Here is an 18,460-nt window from a genome sequence, read left to right as displayed (position 1 = left end):
CGGAGGAAGTAGCAGCAGAAGGAGGAGATATAGAAAGTGATCGTAAGAGGAAGAGATTGTAAAAGAGAGAGATCACCAGTTAGTAAGAGCCACAGATCAGATTATCAGTGAGAGATCAGCAGCAGTGATCGTCAGAGAGAGACTAGAGATGAAGGAACCGATGAAGTATCAATCAAAAGAAGAGTTGTTCGAGAGTTGGTTGGATAATGGTCTAGTTGTCTTCAGGAGCGGACGGCCGTGCTTTCTCGACGTTGAGCAGACTTCAGAGAAGAAAAGGTCCTGCTACAGGTTTTGGGATGTTCCTGCCTTTCAAGTAGACTAGTTTCTGCAATACGGAGTCAAGAGGACGACTGCAATTGCCGCTCTACATTTATGAAGCCAGCGTGCCGAATTGCCAAATTGACTTGCAAGTATTTGAATTGCCTCACTGATCCCCCAGTTCACGCAGTGTAAGATTCTATCTTTTTATGTAAATAGGAGATACCATTCTGCATTTACCTTTGTTAGTAAGCTTGTAAATAAACCTTTGTTGTGTTAGTGTTTCTTTCTATATTCGTATCCCCAGTTTCAACTGTTGGTGTTGAAATATTTTTTTTTTATTTATTTCATATCGAACCTGAAGCGGACCTCTCTCAGAGGCCGTAACATTGTGTCGACCTTTAACCAGGATATTTCGACACCATAACATTGTCTCTGAGATCTCAGATCCGTAACAGTATGACTTTTGCGAAGTTCCTTAATTTCTTTTTAGTTGATCAGTCTTGTGCTCTTTGTTTCATCTCCACAATCTAGTTGACCAGTATTTAAGATTGTGTCACTATCAAATTGAATGTTCTGGTGGGATATTCAATTTTACTCTTGACCCTTTCCTCAACCTAGTTAGGATCATATGTCCCTGCTTCAGGAGGACCATGCCTTCAAGGGGTAAGGATATGGTATTTTACACGTCTGTTCTTCAGTAGCGAATTAAGTACCCAAGACAAGAGATTAGGCTAAGTAAGGATTGGTGGGCATGAAATCAGTGCCTTCTAACTCCCATGCTTTGAGGAGGAACATGGAGGTTAATCTTCCTTTCTGAAGATAAGCAGTCTTTTGGATCTGGGCAGCAAACTTTCAACTGAATGCTTAATATGATCACTGTATCTGTATTATCTCACTACCCTTTAAAAATATACTGGATAATTGGTTCCTGCTACTTTGTCATCCCAAAGTTGATCTATCAGCCTTTGCAAAGTAGGGCTTGGTACCAGTATACCCTCCACTCAACTTGCTCTGGCTCAGCAAGATTGATGAGTTTCCAATAAGTTTTTGTTATGACCCCTAGGAGGCCGTTCTGCAGATTCTTATCATGATGTTATTGAGGGATCGTAGGCAGTAATAATCCAACACAGTGAATGGGAATGAGGTAAACAAACACCAAGAAAACCAACAATATTTATTATAAAAACAAAACTTAAATCTAAATCAACCTTGTGCAAGTAAAAGTAAAATAAATATCCATAAGGCTATATGGCAAATATATGCCCAGAAGACAGGTTAGTATGTCTTTAACACAAGGTTCATCTAAAACTAAAAAGCTAAACCCTAGACTAGTAATAGAAATAGAAAACACGGTATACAGCAAATAATTTGTGGTTGTGAACAACCACAAATCAATCATACCAACAACAGGGTAAACCATCAAAAACTATAACAAGATATCAATATGAGTATGTATATAGATCCTGTACACTCATGTTAAGGCATAACCAGTCTACTAATTCCTTTGGAGGATGCAGATAAGTGTCCACGGAGTCGCTGGAGACCATCAGTCCGCTACATTAAGGGAGTTACTAAACACTGGGTCAGACCAATAAACAGAAGACTTCTCCCTAAGGAAAATATAAAGGTTGACACCTTACCTGGTGTTAGCCTCCCTACGGGACTCCTCACAAGCCTCAACAGCCTAGACGTGCGAAGCAGCACCAAGACTCTCAATAAGCCGGGGCATGGCAGAAGCCTCTCTTACAGAGCTGGGATCCAGCGCCAGCTCTGTTGTTACGGTGTCGAAATATCCTGGCCAAGGGTCACCACAATGTTACGGTGTCGAAATATCCTGGCAAGGGTTGACACAATGTTACAGCCTCTGAGAGAGGTCCGCTTCAGGTTTGATATGAAATAAAAAAAAATATTTCAACACCAACAGTTGAAACTGGGCTTACGAATATAGAAAGAAACACTAATACAACAAAGGTTTATTTACAAGCTTACTAACAAAGGTAAATGCAGAATGGTATCTCCTATTTACATAAAAAGATAGAATCTTACACTGTATGAACTGGGGGAACAGTGAGGCAATTCAAATACTTGCTAGTCAATTTGGTAATCCAAAGGGATGGCTTCGCAAAAGGAAAACGATGATTGCAGACGCCCTCTTGACTCCGTATTGCAGAAAATAGTCTACTTGTAAGGCAGGAACTCTCCCAAAACTTGTAGCAGGACCTTTCCTTCTCTGAAGTCTGCTCGACGTCGCGATAACACGGTAGTCCACACCTGAAGACGACTAGACCAGTATCCAACCAACTCTCGAGCAACTTTTTTCCTGATCCTTCGTCGGTCCCTTTCTCTCTTATCTCTCACGGATAATCTCTGCTGCTGCTGATCTCTCACTGATAATCTGATATCTCTCTGTGAATAACTGGAGTCTCTCTTTTACGATCTCTCTCTTACGATCACTGCTTTGTCCGTCGTATTTATATGGCATCCTGGGGGCAGAGCCTATGGTGAGCGTCACGGGCTCGCGAGGTTTCCGGAAGTTCTTAGATGAATCTAGACGAGGTATTGCATCAGAAATTGCGGCATTTTCTCCTGCCACTTAGGTGTGTGTTGCACTCCACAACACGCCCGACGATTCCAGAACAGCCGCGAGAAACGGCGCCTCCAACATGGCCGCGAAAGCCTCCTTACTGCCGAACTTCTCGAAAATGCGTTCTCCTTTCCTTTATCTTTCTTTGCTAGGAAGCAATTACCATCACACCTGTCTACCCATGGACTCCTCCGACGGGGGGAAAAAGCAAGGGGGGCAGGTCACAAGTGACACAAGTCCTTGCGAGGCAAAGGGATGAAACCCATGATCAGTAAATACTCTGCAGGTGGCTCTTCATACACCGGCGGGTCAAAACTCAAGGAATATTAAGAAGTAAATCTTCCAAAACAACGTAGCATTGTCAAAAATAAAATATTCCCAGGTGGCTGCTGCAATAAGTCCTTCTGGGATGACGATACGGCCCGAACTCCCTTGGGAAGGTGACGTGCTTTTCCAGCGCAACACTCTCACCGTTACTCACACTCCAATGAAAGTAAACGATAACAAAAAAGCGTTAATAGGGTTGTTCGATAATTAGCTACTAGAGGATGAAGCAACAGCAACACTTTCATAATATTTAACGTAATACACAACGAACAATGCACATTAATGCCTAACAATAAAAAGCAAAGAAAATATTACACTCGACCAAGGCTGTTGAGAAAGTACAAAGTTAAATTTTTTACACTTACGTGACAGTTTTATAAAAATTACTTACCATATAAACTAACAATCATAAACTGTATTGAAGCACCAGCTTCCCTTACCCTTGTCTTATTATACCAACTCTAATCTGTGCAACAGATTTGGCTGGGTAGTTCCCTCCAGCAGATGGTTCATAAGTGCACATGGTATGGCAGTCACTTGTTGCTCATGACCGTACTTTATTCTTTGAAGACTTAGAAATGGATGTGTCTAGGGATATAATGACTACAGTTTTGGACCATTGAATTGATGTTTTATATGGAAATGTTTTATCTTATAAAAACTTACAATATACCGGAATTTTGAACAAATTTCAGCAACAATTCTTTTTTTTGAAATATTGATTTTGAAACACAGTTTCTTGTGAATAATGTATCAAAATTTTTAAACTGTAAAGAGAGTTGCAACATTATTAGTTGAGGCTTAATATATTTGATAAAAATTTTACAAGCTGTATAGGTACTTATAGAGATTTTGTTTTGATATTTTCAGCTTAAAAGTGTAGCTATTCGCTTAAAGAAAAGAGTCGCTGAATTGACTGCACAACTAAACTCTGCAGAAGAAAGCCGAAACAAATTGGTTTCTGAGAAAGAGGATCTAAAGAAGAAAGTGGATGGAGGAGCCAAAGACAGCATAAAGATGACTAGCAAGAATATTCAGGTATGCTATCTTTTTTTTTATTGTCACATGTAGGTATGTTGCAGTACTGTTGCAATCATGTACATTTTTGAGGATGCTGATGTAGTTGTTATTAATGCTCATGGTTACTGCAGTTGATACAGAATTCCATACAGCCCTTTGAGCATTTTTCATTATTTCAATAGAATATTCCAAAGTATTTATCATTGTCATAAAGGTTTGTGTTATGTTTTCCCTTAAATAGTCTTAACCTGAACCTCTTTCAAATCCAGATTGTAATTTATCCCATTTTTCTATGATTTCCTTGGCCTTCATACAGATCATAGAATTTCCATTTGTTTATTCTACTTTTCTGGCAAGCACTTCTACATCCTATCTCAACATGTTTATATTATCTTGTCAATATTCTGGCTATTCAATTGCGCATTTCTCCGCCACTACAGTTTTAGTACAGTTCTTCCACATAACAAAAAACCTTTATGATGATGAGAAATACTTTAGAAATATTCCATTGAAATACTGAAAAGAAATGCTCAAAGAGCTGTATGAAATTCTGTGTCAGTAACCATGAGCATCAGTAATGCTCTGTGTCACACTTTTTCAAAATTCAAGCTACCTGTAGTCTAGCTACCTCTACAAATTTTATCAGACTACAGTTACTCTACCTCATATGACCTGCCCTTCTACCACAATTTGGATGTCCACTTCCCTCTCTTTCCCAATTACTCCTCTGGTGATTTAGACAGGTTCTGTATCCATGGATAAGTGTATTTCTGACTCAGCACTAAATTTGGTTAGGTTACCGTGAATATGTTTAAAAGCGGTGGTGAGTTAAAGATGCATATTTTTTTATTTTAATCAACCATTGTTTGTTAATTTGTATTCAGTTTTGAAGAATAGGTGCATATTTAATGGGGACCATGAAACAGTCCTTGAATATATTATTAGCTTATTGTTTACGTAATTCCAGCAAACCAAAAGTTTTGTTTTTAATGTTATTGAAATTTTTAAAGATTTTTTTACTTATTTTAAGTTTACAGGGCATAATTTGTCACCTCATGCAGTATATTTTAATAAATGTACACTTGTTTGTTACTTCCCATTAATTATAAAGATACCTTATTCTATGAAGAACTACAGTGTTCTCCCCATATTCACGGGAGATGTGTACTACACCCCCGCGAATAGTTAGAACTACCACTAAAAATTCTTATAACTGCCTATCTTGAAAATTCAGATACCAAATGTATACCTTAAATAACATCCTACTTCAAATATACCTTGAATTACTAACCTATTCCTGTACGTATTAATCTTTGAGGTTATGTTATTAATATAATTTCAAAGTCATCTTAAACATTTTACCATTAAAAATATATACCTACAGCCAATAACAGAGAGAGTTGCAAGGAGTTACAAGGATTAGGATGTCTCAAAGACTTGTTAGTCCATCCGCGGAGACATTGTGTGCTCACTTATCTGTAGGAGCATGTTTTACTGTGCATTCACCGTTTCCTAATAATTTTGTCTAGCTTTCTTTTAAACTCTTCCACACTGTTGCTGTTTACAACTTCTGGTGGCAGTTTATTCCACGTCTCACATATCTTGTATGTAAAGAAGTTCCCACAATGGGATATGTTGTTGTATCTCTTAAGTTCTAGTTTCCATCCAATATTTCTTGTTGGGTTTTCGTTTAATGTAAATAGGTTACTGTCTACTTTTGTTATGCCTTTCAGTATTTTAAATGTTTATATTAGTTGTCCTTGCAATCATCGTGTTTCTAAGCCATACATGTTCAGGCGCTCTAGTCGTCTTCGGTAACCTATTTGCCTGATGGATGGAATTAACTTTGTGGCTCTTGCTTGTACTCCTTATAGTCTATTTATGTCTTTTCTTAGTGTTGGTGACCAAAACTGTACTGCATATTCAAGATGGGGTCTAAATATTGATGTGTAGAGCTGCAGCACAGTTTCCTTGTTTCTGTACAGTGGTACCTCGAGATATGAAAGGCTCAACTTACGAAAAACTCGAGATACGAAAGCGGACACGAAAAATTTTACTGCTCTACATACGAAAAGTTTTTAAGATACGAAAGGTTTCTGAAAGTCCAAGATTCGCCCGATAATAATTTTGAAACTCGCGCCGCGCGCCGCCATCTTAGTTCTAGTAGACTCGCCACCATCTTCCTGCTCTCCCATTGGTTCCTGATGCTAGCCAAGCCATGAGATCCTTCTCTCCTATTGGACAGCATCCCTCCCATCATGCATCTTAAGTGGTGGCGTCCCTTCGCTTAGCCACTTCACACCCGAAGCTTTATCCTACGCATGCGGCATTCGTTCGGTCCAACGATTTCGTTTAGTATCGTAAATTTGTTAGTGATTTCGTTGTGCTACTTTATCGTGTTGTGAGAACCTAATTAGTATACGTAATACATACGTAACTTAACCCTCTTACGCCGATTGGACGTATTAAACGTCGAGTCAAAATGTCTCCCGTATGCCGATTGGACGTATCATACGTCGGCTCAAAAAAGTTTTTTAAAAAATTCGCGGAAAAATACTTATAGGCCTACCAGCCGAAAACTTTTGTATCACGCTCCTTGCGGGATGCTGGGAGTTCACGGATCAAGGCGTTGTTTTGTTTACAATTACTACGCAGGCGCGCAAGCGCGAATTTCTTTCTTATCACACTAAAAAGTATCAGTGACACATCTCGGAAATTATTTCGTTACTTTGACATAATTTTTGCACCATTTTAAATTATCCTTTACATGAAGTATTATATATGAAAATGTGCGCAATTTCATGTAAAATACAACAAAAAAATACTCATGATTGTAGCTTTTATCAGTTTTGAGATATTTTCATATAAATAACGATAAGTGCAAAAATTTCAACCTTCAGTCAACTTTGACTCTACAGAAATGGTCGAGAAACGCAATTGTAAAGTAAAATTCTTATATTATAGTAATATTCAATCATTTGCCTTCATTTTGCAACAAATTTGACGTCTCTAGCACAATATTTCGATTTATGGTGAATTTATGAAAAAACTTTTTCCTTACGTTCGTGTGATAACTCTTCCGATAAATTTTTTCGTGCGATTGTCCTAATGTTTGCACCCTTTTAAATTTGCCGTTACATAAAGTTTTATATATGGAAATGTGCGCAATTTCATGCACAATACAACAAAAAACAAACCATGGTTGTAGCTTTTATCAGTTTCGAAATATTTTCATATAAATAACGTTAAGTGCAAAAATTTCAACTTTCGGTCAACTTTGACTCTACCGAAATGGTCGAGAAACGCAATTGTAAGCTAAAACTCTTATATTCTAGTAATATTCAATCATTTACCTTCATTTTGCAATGACTTGGAAGTCTCTAGCACAATATTTCGATTTATGGTGAATTTATGAAAAAAAAAAAAAAAAACATTTTCCTTACGTTCGCGCGGTAACTCTTCCGAAAAAATCAGAATTTTTTGTGCGATTGTCGAAATGTTTGCACCATTTAAAATTAGCTGTTACATAAAGTTTTATATATGAAAATGTGCGCAATTTCATTTAGAATACAACTAAAAATGATTGAAGGTTGTAGCTTTTCTCTTTTTTCGAAATATTTGCATATAAATCACGATAAATAGAAAAAAAACCACGTTCGGTCAAATTTGACTCTACCGAAATAGTTGAAAAACGCAATTGTAAGCTAAAACTCTTACGGCCTAGTAATATTCTGTCATTTTTCTTCATTTTGAAACAAATTTGAAGTCTCTAAAACAATATTGTGATTTATGGTGAATTTTTGAAAAATATATTTACCTTCACTACGCGCGCCGATTCGCGGCCGCAAGTCTCCAAAATACGTACATCGCATTATCCTAATATTTGCTCCTTTTCATATTAGCCTTTTTATAGAGTTTCATATATCAAAATGTGCGCAAATTCATGAAAAATACAATAAAAAATAATTGAAGGTTGTAGGTTTTTCCATCTCCGAAATATGTGCATATAAAAAAATATATAAATAAAAATTTCTACATTCGGTCAAATTTAACTCTTCCGAAATGGTCGAAATCTGCAATTCTAATCTAAAACTCTTACAGTATCGTAATATTCAATTATTTGTCTTAATTTTGAAACAAATTGGAAGTCTCTAGAACAATATTTAGAATTACGGTGAATTTTTGAAAATAACATTTTTTTACGTCCGCGCGTTACGAATTCGTACATCATTTTGTGATAATATTTTTCCGGTGTTGATTTTATTGTTTTACTGTGTATTATATATCAAAAGGATTGCAATTTAGTGTACAATACAACGAAAAAAAAAGTAACTCGTTAGCTTTGACCGTTTTTTGCACAGCGTGATTTGAATACAATTATCTATGAATTTTTTTTTTCGCTACCATATATCGCATTATTTACATATGATAATGATATTATTTTTCATTTCTGATGATTGCATACTAAACTTCAGGCAATGGAAAAAAAATGAGCCAAAAATGAACTCTTAATCTTCAAAACTAAGCGCGCTGTGATTTTTTGAAAATATTATTTTTTCCGCTTCCACGCTCACTCCAAACCGGCGCCGGCATACAGGAGAGATTTTGATTTTTAGGGCTTCGGCGTAAGAGGGTTAATTACGTACAGTACATATTAGTCATGGGTCCCAAGAAAGTTGCTGAAGTTCACAGAAAGAAGAGAATGCTTTCTATGGAGACCAAAATGGAGATAATAAAAAACTATGAAGCTGGCTTGCGGTTGAGTGTGATCGCTAAGGAATACGGCCGAAATCCGTCGACGATAGGCCTCATCCTTAAGCAGAAGGAAGCCATCAAAGCAGCTACACCTTCCAAGGGCGTGACTATTTTGTCTAACAAGAGGAGCCATGTGCATAATGAAATGGAAAGGCTGCTTCTTGTATGGATCAAGGACAAAGAAATCGATGGCGATACTATAACCGAGACGGCAATCTGCCAGAAGGCCAGCGCTATTTTTGGCGATTTGATTGCCCAAGCCGAAGACGACGGCGGAGAGGGGACATCAACGGCAACCCCAGAGTTCAAGGCTTCTCATGGGTGGTTCGAAAAATTCCGTAAACGGACTGGCATCCATTCGGTGGTGAAGAAATTGAAATTACGTAAACTATAAAAAAGTAAAAAGAAATGTAAAAATCAAAAAAAGACAAAATAAATTTTATTTTAAGTTTTTTGTAAAGTTAAGTGTTACAGTTTTGTTAATGTGTTTTGTAAAGTTTAGTTTGTTTTTCTGACATTTTTTTACGTGTTTCTTAAAGTTAAGTGTACGTATCTGCCGTTTGTCCTCCTCCTCCTCTGCCGCCACTTTCGGAGATAGCCTCACTCGAAAGGTAAGCTTCCACATTTTAGGTTACAGTAATAATATTTCTTGTACACTAATATACACTTTATTTACAGATTTTGCATTTTTATTATTAAGTTACGTATTGAATGGTCCAAATTGTTGTAGTGTTTCATTGTACTGGGGTGTTTTTGGAGGGCTTGGAACGGATTAGCCATTTTACATGTAAAATGTGGTCCAAGATACGAAAACCTCATGATACGAAAGGCACCTCGGAACGGATTAATTTTGTATCTCGAGGTACTACTGTATTTGAACTGCCTCTTTATGTATCCCACTAGTTTCTGTACCTTCTTTCCTGCTTTTATGCACTGTTTTGTGGATTTTAAGCCCTTGGTAATAATGACTCCGAGGTCCTCCTCTTGTTCTACACTATTTATGTCATTCCCAAGCAGCATGTAGCTGGCATGAGGGTTGTGTGTTCCTATTTCTAACACTTTACACTTATCTACGTTAAAAGGCATTTGCCATTTTTTTTTTAGCACACTACTATTTTTATCAGATCATTTCTTAAACTTTCCATTGCATCTGGGTCTGTTGCATTTACACTTAGTTTGGTGTCATCTGTAAATTTGGCTATCCTGCTAGTTAAGCCTACATCAATGTCATTAATGTAAATCAAAAACAAGAGAGGGCCAAGGACAGAACTCTGGGGAACTCTGCTTGTTACATCTGCCCATTCTGATTCTTCACCATTTATTAGGATTCTCTGTTTTCTATAAGTTAGCCAGTCTTTCCCAGTCTGCTGTTTCTTCTACAATTCCTAAAGCTCTAACTTTTGTCTTCAGTTTCTTGTGTGGGACTTTGTCAAAGGCCTTTTGGAAATCTAAGTAGAGTATACCTATTGCTCTACTACTGTCGTAAATACCTAGCATGTTATGAAAAAACTCCAAGAGGTTTGATAGGCAGGATCTGTTTTGTCTGAAACTGTGTTGGCAGTTTAACATTAAGTTGTTTCTATCTATGTGACCCACGATTTGATCTGCAATTATGGACTCAAAAATCTTGCAAACGACCAACGTTAAGCAGATTGGTCTATAGTTTACCAGTTCTTCTCTTGGACCTTTTTTTTTTTGTAGACTGGGGCCACATTTCCTAGTTTTCATCCTTTTGGTGCCTTTCTTTATTCAGCACTTTTCCTGTAGAGTTTATATAGGTGAGGGACTATCTACTCAGAGAGAGAGAGAGAGAGAGAGAGAGAGAGAGAGAGAGAGAGAGAGAGAGAGAGAGAGAGAGAGAGAGAGAGAGAGAATTGAATGGAATGGCAGCCTCATATATCTGACCATCAAGAGTGAAATTATGAATTATTTCTGAGACAGAGAGAATAATAATGGAGAGAGAGAGAAAGAGAATAACTCCTAGACTCCGACTCCTTCCCCTTCGCCAATACGTATATCAAACTCACTTACTCTCTGACCCTCCTTCCTCAAAGTGGATAAAAAGACTGGGAATTGCTATTTTTTAATCTTATTAATATTTGAAAATTAGTTATAAGGTAAATCATTTATTTATACCACAAAACAAATAAACATACATGAGTAAGAGAGAGAGAGAGAGAGAGAGAGAGATGCTATTGTTATTGTTTAATCTCATTAAATTTAATATTAGTACTTACTGGGTTTAGGCTACATGTAAGTCACCTGTTAAGGATTACTTTTAAAGTAATTCTTGAACATTGCAGGAATGTTGCATCATTCCATTTGGTGTATTGATTTTGGGATTTTGTTTACCAATCATAGACTAGTCGCAAACTGCCAGTAAACATAATTACCTTAAAGGTAATTTGTGAATGTCAAAACCCTTTTTAGGGCAAATGTTGGCAATTAGGCCAACACATTTTGTTTTGTTTGCTGTGCCTGGAATACTCATTACTTTCCTTTGCAGAGACAAAGGTGGAGGTTGATGATGTATTAAGGAGAGAATGGTGTGATTGTTTAGCTGCAGGAGGTCATAGGCGGATTGTCCTGTCAGTCGAGTATTATTTAAATGCTACTGGGTTTTGCTTGAGCAGTACTTCGATACGTTGCAGAGAGAGCTTGGATGGCCTCGGCGTACAGAGGTATTTTCTTGGTGTCATACAGTTATGAGTGTTCACATTCGGTAATCAAACCTCCAACTCGTTTGTCGGACTGGATCTCAGGCCACTCGAGTCAATTAGCGGGGTATGACCGAGGCCACCGAAAGTGCGTAATTGGTTATTGAACTTGATTACAGTAGTACCTCATATTTCAAACTTAATCTGTTCCAGAAGGCTGTTCTAAGTACGATTTGTTCGAAATATGAACAAATATCCCCATAAGAAATAAAGAGAATCAGGATAGTTCATTTCAGCCAACCCAAAAAGTCTCCCTTTTTACATTTTTTCTATTATTAATGTGTTCAAAAGGTAAATTAAGAGGGAAAAGTAATGAAACAGTACGTTATATGAAGTGAAATTTTCTAAATTTTATTTTTTCTATGTATGATTTACGAACTGGCTGGGGGATGGTGGGAGAAGAGATGGGAACCCTTTGAGCAAACTGATTTGGTTGCAGTATGCAAAGGTTGATAAAATCAGTTTTATTCACATATTAGGTACAAAGACAATCAAAGGAATCGATAGTGTGTGTGTCCGATTCAGAGAGAGAGAGAGAGAGATCCAGAGAGAGAGATAGAGAGAGAGATGAGAGAGTCTGAGAGAGAGAGAGAGAGAGAGAGAGAGAGAGAGAGAGAGAGAGAGAGAGAGAGAGAGGGCGTGTTTGCACTTGGATCTTAAGTGTATGAAAGAGATTAATTATGCTACAATACATCAACTTACTGTGGGCAAACGGTAGACTTACTTTTAAAACAAACATGAGGATTTTGCAAACAAATAAGTAATAAGTCAAGAATGCAAGAAAAGGAAAGAGATCAAATAACTTTTCAGAAGGAAGCAGTTTCAACAAACAATCAAAGGCATGCAGAAGCTGAAAGCGGCATCAGTTTGTTTATCACAGAGCCAAGTTACTTTTACAGTAGTAAAATATTGCAACAAGCATTTGTCACTAGATTGGTATTTTACTGTAACAAAAATAAAAGTGATCTGGGAAAATTGAGTGTAAGTGAAAGAAATGGGTGAATAATTATCCCAGATCAGCTGATAAGTCAGTGGGAAGCTCTCTCTCTCTCTCTCTCTCTCTCTCTCTCTCTCTCTCTCTCTCTCTCTCTCTCTCTCTCTCTCTCTCTCTCTCTCAGCACACCAAACACTGACTCGAGTAAGCTTTTTTTTTTTCTTTTTTTTTTTTAATGTTTTATCATATATGTTAAATTTATTGTGAAATAAGATTTTTTTACGTGAATTGGTACTGCTTTTACGTACATATAGTGAAGATTTTACCGTCTCTTCACTCCTCAACAATACCACGACGCATGATACCTTAAAATCATTCATTCTTTATTCCTCAAAAATATAGACACTCCCTCCCTCTACATCAAGTTAGCTGTGTATCACTACAATGACGAATTATTTTGTTAATCATTTGTGCTAAATTTTATTGTGACAAGCTTTGTTCTTTTATTTATTATTTTGTTCATATTGTTCAACTAGACTGTCTCACTCGGCTCACCAAATACTGGCTCAATTAACCCTTAAACGCCGAGCCGGTATTTCCGAAAGTGTCTCCCGTATGCCGACGGCATTAGCGAGTGAGCGCTGAAGCGGAAGAAAAAGTTTTCTTTTTTTTAAATCACAGGACGCTTAGTTTTCAAGATTAAGAGTTCATTTTTGGCTCCTTTTTTTGTCATTGCCTGAAGTTTAGTATGCAACCATCAGAAATGAAAAAATATCATTATCATATATAAATATTGGAATATATGACAGCGCGAAAAAAATTTCATATATAATTGTACATATACAAATTGTGCTGTGAGCTAAATGGTTAAAGCTAATGAGTTAATTCTTTTTTTGTTGTATTGTACACTAAATTGCGATGATTTTTGTATATAACAAATTGTAAAACGATCAAAGCAACACAGAGAAAATATTATCACAATATGATACATGAATTCGTAATGCGCGGACGTAAAAAAAGTTGTTTTCAAAAATTCACCATAAATCAAAATATTGTGCTAGAGACTTCCCGTTTGTTGCCAAATGAAGGTAATTGATGGAATAATACTAGACTGTAAATAAAATATGTACTGAAATACCACACGGTAAAGCAGGATGGATGCCCACGCAAAACCGATATAATAAAAGGGAACGCAGTAAGGGTGACTCGCAGCCTCTACGGTCAAGTGATGCCTAACAAAATCCTAAATAAAGGCAAAACGAAAGGCAAACTCACTCCCTAAATATTGTCAAAAACAGAACAAGTACTTAACTTGGGTGAAGAGGCAGACTAACGATCCATTATGAGATAAAACACAAAATATGATTAAAGAGCAGACAAAAGTGCCAACGCAAGGTGGCTATCAAAAAGTATGACGTCACAGACGCCTTCAACGGGGTAGCAGGGTGTGACCTATGGGTCAGCTCCCCGTATTTAAGGGATTTTGATGAGGAAAAGGCTAATTGGAGGGGTTGCTGTGGTAGTGTTTAACACTCGCCCCAGGTTTATACCGACACCTTTTTTTATGGGTGAGCGAGTCAGAGAGTTCTGACATGTCCAATTTAGCAGTTCTCTGGTATTATAGCAATATTTTACTAGAAATAACGCTAAACGGACTTATTTCACTGGGCGACACGGCTTCCTCGCCCAGAAATAGATTTTTCCTACGTCAAAATCCCTTTTTTCTACCATTTCGATCGAGTTAAAGTTGACCTAAGGTCAAATTTTTCTATTTATCATGATTTATATGAAAATATTTCAAAATTGATAAAAGCTACAACCATGAGTTATTTTTTGTTGTATTCTACATTAAATTGCGCACATTCTCATATATAAAACTTTATGTAACAGCTAATATAAAACGGTGCAAACATTACGATAATTGGACGAAAAAATTTCTGATTTTTTCGGCAAGAGAGACTTCCAATTTTTTGCAAAATAAAGGGATTTTGACGAAGGAAAAATCTATTTCCGGGCAAGGGCCCATGTCGCCCAGTGAAATATCCTTTTAGTTCATATTTCTAAGGTAAATATTGCTAACATTACCAGAGAAAAACTAAAATGGGATGTCAGAGTATTCTGACTCGCTCACCCTATATAAAGAGGGTGTCGGTATGGTTTCTGGGGCGAGTGAAACCACTACCACGGGCCTCGTCATTTAGATCTCTCCTTCACAAAATCCTCCTGCTAGAGAGAGCTGATACACAGCCCACACCAGTAACTACTACTACCAGCGCTCCCACGCCAACACGAGCACCTCTAGCAGCCATCCTTGAAGTTAGAAGACCAAGCTTGGGCCTAAGGGTGGGTGTGAAAAAGGGTGGGATTTCACTGGGCGACACAGGCCCTTGCCCAGAAATAGATTTTTCCTTCGTCAAAATCCCTTTTCTGGGCTCAGCCCGTGTCGCTTCGTGAAATAGTAGCAGAGAAATGGCCACAAGCTTGAGGAAATTCAAAATACTATAAGGTAATAAGAAAAAACAAAATATATTAGATGATTATAATCTAGAGTAATATACAGAAGTTATCATATATGTACTTAAAATAACTTATAGTAACTTATATTAGACTTATGATAAATTACAGGAGTCTAAAACTAAACTTATGCTAACTTACGATAACTTAAAACTTGACAATGGTGGATTATATACAGATGTGAGTAATCCTAGCATAAAAATAAGGAAAACATCACGATAGAGCCTTTTTAGGCAGCTAAGGCTCAAAACAAGGTAGAACCTGGTGGCAGGATTACAGGAAGGATGTTAGTGAGACAGGTAGAAAGGAGATCTGGATCTACGACTAAACTACTAGACAGTGTCAGGGGAAACTGTGTTTCCCGCTGCCACTGCTGGAAATTTAAGAGATTCTAAGGATTTCAGGTAGTGGCGCCTGAATACTGTCGGCGACTTCCAGCCTGTGTACTTTTTCAGGTCATCAAAATTCATGTGTTGGAAATAATTGATTGAGGTGGCTACTGCCCTAATGTCGTGGACTTTGGGGAACGAATCAGGGTTGGCTTGTTTAATAAAGTACAAGATCTGTTGTCTAATTCCCTTCAAGGAAATAGTGCCACCTTTTTCCCTCATGAATAGGAGGCCTGAGGATCTCTTAGATGTCCTGGAAAGATAGGCTTGTAAGGTCGTCACTGGACATAGAGAAGGGTCTTGAGGAAGAGGGAGGATCTTCCAAGGGGCCCACCTCATTAAAGGATCCTCGTTTTTGGCCAAAAATTTCCGATCTGGGGAGAGGAGAACTTCTCCTGATGGAAGAAATTCGATATGACCTGAGTCTCTAGAAAGGGCCAACAGTTCAGATACTCTGGCTCCTGAAGCCAGACTTAAAAGAAATAATGTTTTCCTTAGGAGTGGTATATAGCTACATGAATCGTTATCAGTATCTGAAGCCAGTTTGAAAATGTCATTTAAGAACCATGAAACTGAGCTAGGTCTCTCTGATGGTCTGAGCCTAGCACAAGCTCAAGGAAAAGACAAGAAATAAGAGTCTGTTAAGTCTATTTTAAAACCAAGTTGAAAAATTTTCTTTAGAGCTGACTTATTGGTAGTAATAGTACTGGCTGCTAAACATTTTTCAAATAAGGATCTGAAGAAGGAGATAGCCAGGTTAGTAGTCATGGTTCGAGATTCTGTTTCCTTCAGGAAATTGGCTAGTTTTTTAACAGCTGCGTCATACTGACGTATGGTTGATTCCCTTTTATCCGATTCTAAGAAAAGGATGTTTTGAGGATCAATGTCTGCATCTCTTTTAGCCGCGAACTTCATGATGTCCATAAAATTAGGGTTTTGAGAATTCCTGAGGAAGCGAACACAGTCCTCGTTTGTACTGGTTCAGATAGCTTGGGATTGGGAATCCGTTGAGGTCGGAGACCCAATTCCAGAAGTAGTGGAAACCAGTTGCTCTTGGGCCAATCTGGGGCTACTAGAGCGACTTGTCCCTTGAAAGTCCTGAGTTTGTTCAAAACTTTCAACAGAAGATTCACTGGAGGAAAGATGTACACTTTCTTCCACTGATTCCAATCTATGGCCATGGCGTCTTTGGCATAAGCCAGAGGGTCCAGGTTGGGAGCCAAATGCACGGGAGCTTGTGGTTCGATTGTGATGCGAAAAGATCCACCTGGAGGCCTGGGACCTTTTGACATATCCACTGGAATGAACGCCTGTCCAGAGACCACTCTGATTCTACAGGAACTGTACGAGACAGGGTGTCTGCTATCACGTTCCTTACTCCCGCCAGGTGAGTGGAGGATAGGTGCCATTTGTACTTGGCTGCTAGTGAGAATATGGCTATCATGACATGGTTCACATGACTTGATTTGGATCCTCCTCTGTTGATGCAGTGTACTACTACTGCCCTGTCCAATACCAGCTTGATATGAGACTTCTTGGCTGGTAGAAGCCTCTTCAATGTAAGGAACACTGCCATAGCTTCTAATACATTGATGTGAAGCTGGCGGAACTGAGGAGACCATGTCCCTTGTACTTTTTTGAACTGAGAGTATCCTCCCCAACCGCTTAGAGAAGCGTCCGTGTGGATAACCAACGCCGGAGGGGGAAATTGAAGAGGAATTGACTTGGATAGATTCTTGGCCTCCGCCCAGGGGTGGAGTCGCTTGCGGAGAATCGGCGGGATGGCTGACAACCTGTCCCGAGACTTGTTGTTTGCTCTCGAGCGCCAGACCCGGTTTATGTGTTTCAACTTTCCCTTCAGTAGAACGTCTGTCACTGAGGCGAACTGGAGAGAACCTAGGATTCTTACCTGGTTTCTCCTTGATGTTTGCTTGCATTTGAGGAATTGTTTTGTTGCTTTGGCTATTTCTTTCCTTTTGGCCAGTGGAATTGACAGAGTATGGGAGCTCAAGTCCCATTGAATGCCGAGCCATTGAAAGCGGGAGTCCGGCGTTAGCCTGGACTTGGTCTTGTTTATTTGGAACCCCAGATGTTCCAGAAACTGTATTACTTTGACCGTTGCTTTGCAGCATTCTTCGACAGTTGTTGCCCAAACAAGCCAATCGTCCAGATACGCTACTACCATTATCCCCTGAGACCTTAGTTGCTGAACTACTGACTCTGCCAGTTTCGTGAATACCCTGGGGGCCACATTCAACCCGAAGGGCATTACTTTGAAGGAGAATGCCTGGTTCCCTAGTCTGAAGCCTAGGTACAGGCGGAAGTGTCTGGCTACTGGGACATGATAGTAAGATCAATAGAGGTGGTGACGGCCCCACAGGGAAGTAAGGTCCGCACCTGCGAGATAGTCAGCATTTTGAACTTGTCGCAACGAATGAATAAGTTTAGACAGGACAAGTCTAAGATTATTCTTTGTTTGGTTGAGCCTTTCTTTGGCACGCTGAACAATCGACCTTGAAACTTTAAATGCTTGACTCTTGACACTACTCCTTTCTGAAGGAGTTCTTGAGCATACTCCGTCAATTCCGATGTTGGCCGTTGAAGTAAGGTCTTGGATAGAGGAGGGCCCTTGATCCAGCTCCATCCCAGTCCTTTGGACACAATGCTCTGTGCCCAATTGCTGAATCCCCATCTGTGGTGATAGAGAAACAGTCTCCCTCCTACCTGAGGATCCTCACTGACTTGGGGCAGGCCGTGACCCGCGTCCTCCCCGGAAATGTTTGCCTCTGCTAGGTGTTCTTCCGCCGCCCCTCTGGCGAAATGTACCCCTAGCCCTACTGCCTCCTCCGAACCTATTAAAGGGTTGGAATGCTTGGCCTTCAAAGACTGGGTTGAAGGCCGGGGACACTGCAAAAGAGATAGAAGGCTGGTTCTGGGGAGTCAGTAGGAGGAATTGCTG

At 38.8% G+C, this 18,460-nt stretch overlaps 1 protein-coding gene across 4 annotated transcripts in view; it reads left to right on the top strand.

Annotated features, from left to right (window-relative positions):
• The window catches only part of LOC135221728 (myosin-11-like), a 247,313-nt gene that overhangs the window by 121,965 nt on the left and 106,888 nt on the right, over positions 1-18,460 (top strand). For all 4 annotated transcript variants that reach the window (XM_064259518.1, XM_064259519.1, XM_064259517.1 and 1 more), the window contains one exon: positions 4,043-4,210. In XM_064259518.1, coding sequence (XP_064115588.1) covers positions 4,043-4,210 — 168 coding nt within the window. The remainder of the gene's footprint in view (positions 1-4,042; positions 4,211-18,460) is intronic.

The sequence above is a fragment of the Macrobrachium nipponense genome, chromosome 3 (genome assembly GCF_015104395.2).
Source record: "Macrobrachium nipponense isolate FS-2020 chromosome 3, ASM1510439v2, whole genome shotgun sequence".
Lineage (NCBI taxonomy): Eukaryota > Metazoa > Arthropoda > Malacostraca > Decapoda > Palaemonidae > Macrobrachium > Macrobrachium nipponense.
This window is presented reverse-complemented; position numbering and strand designations above follow the sequence as displayed.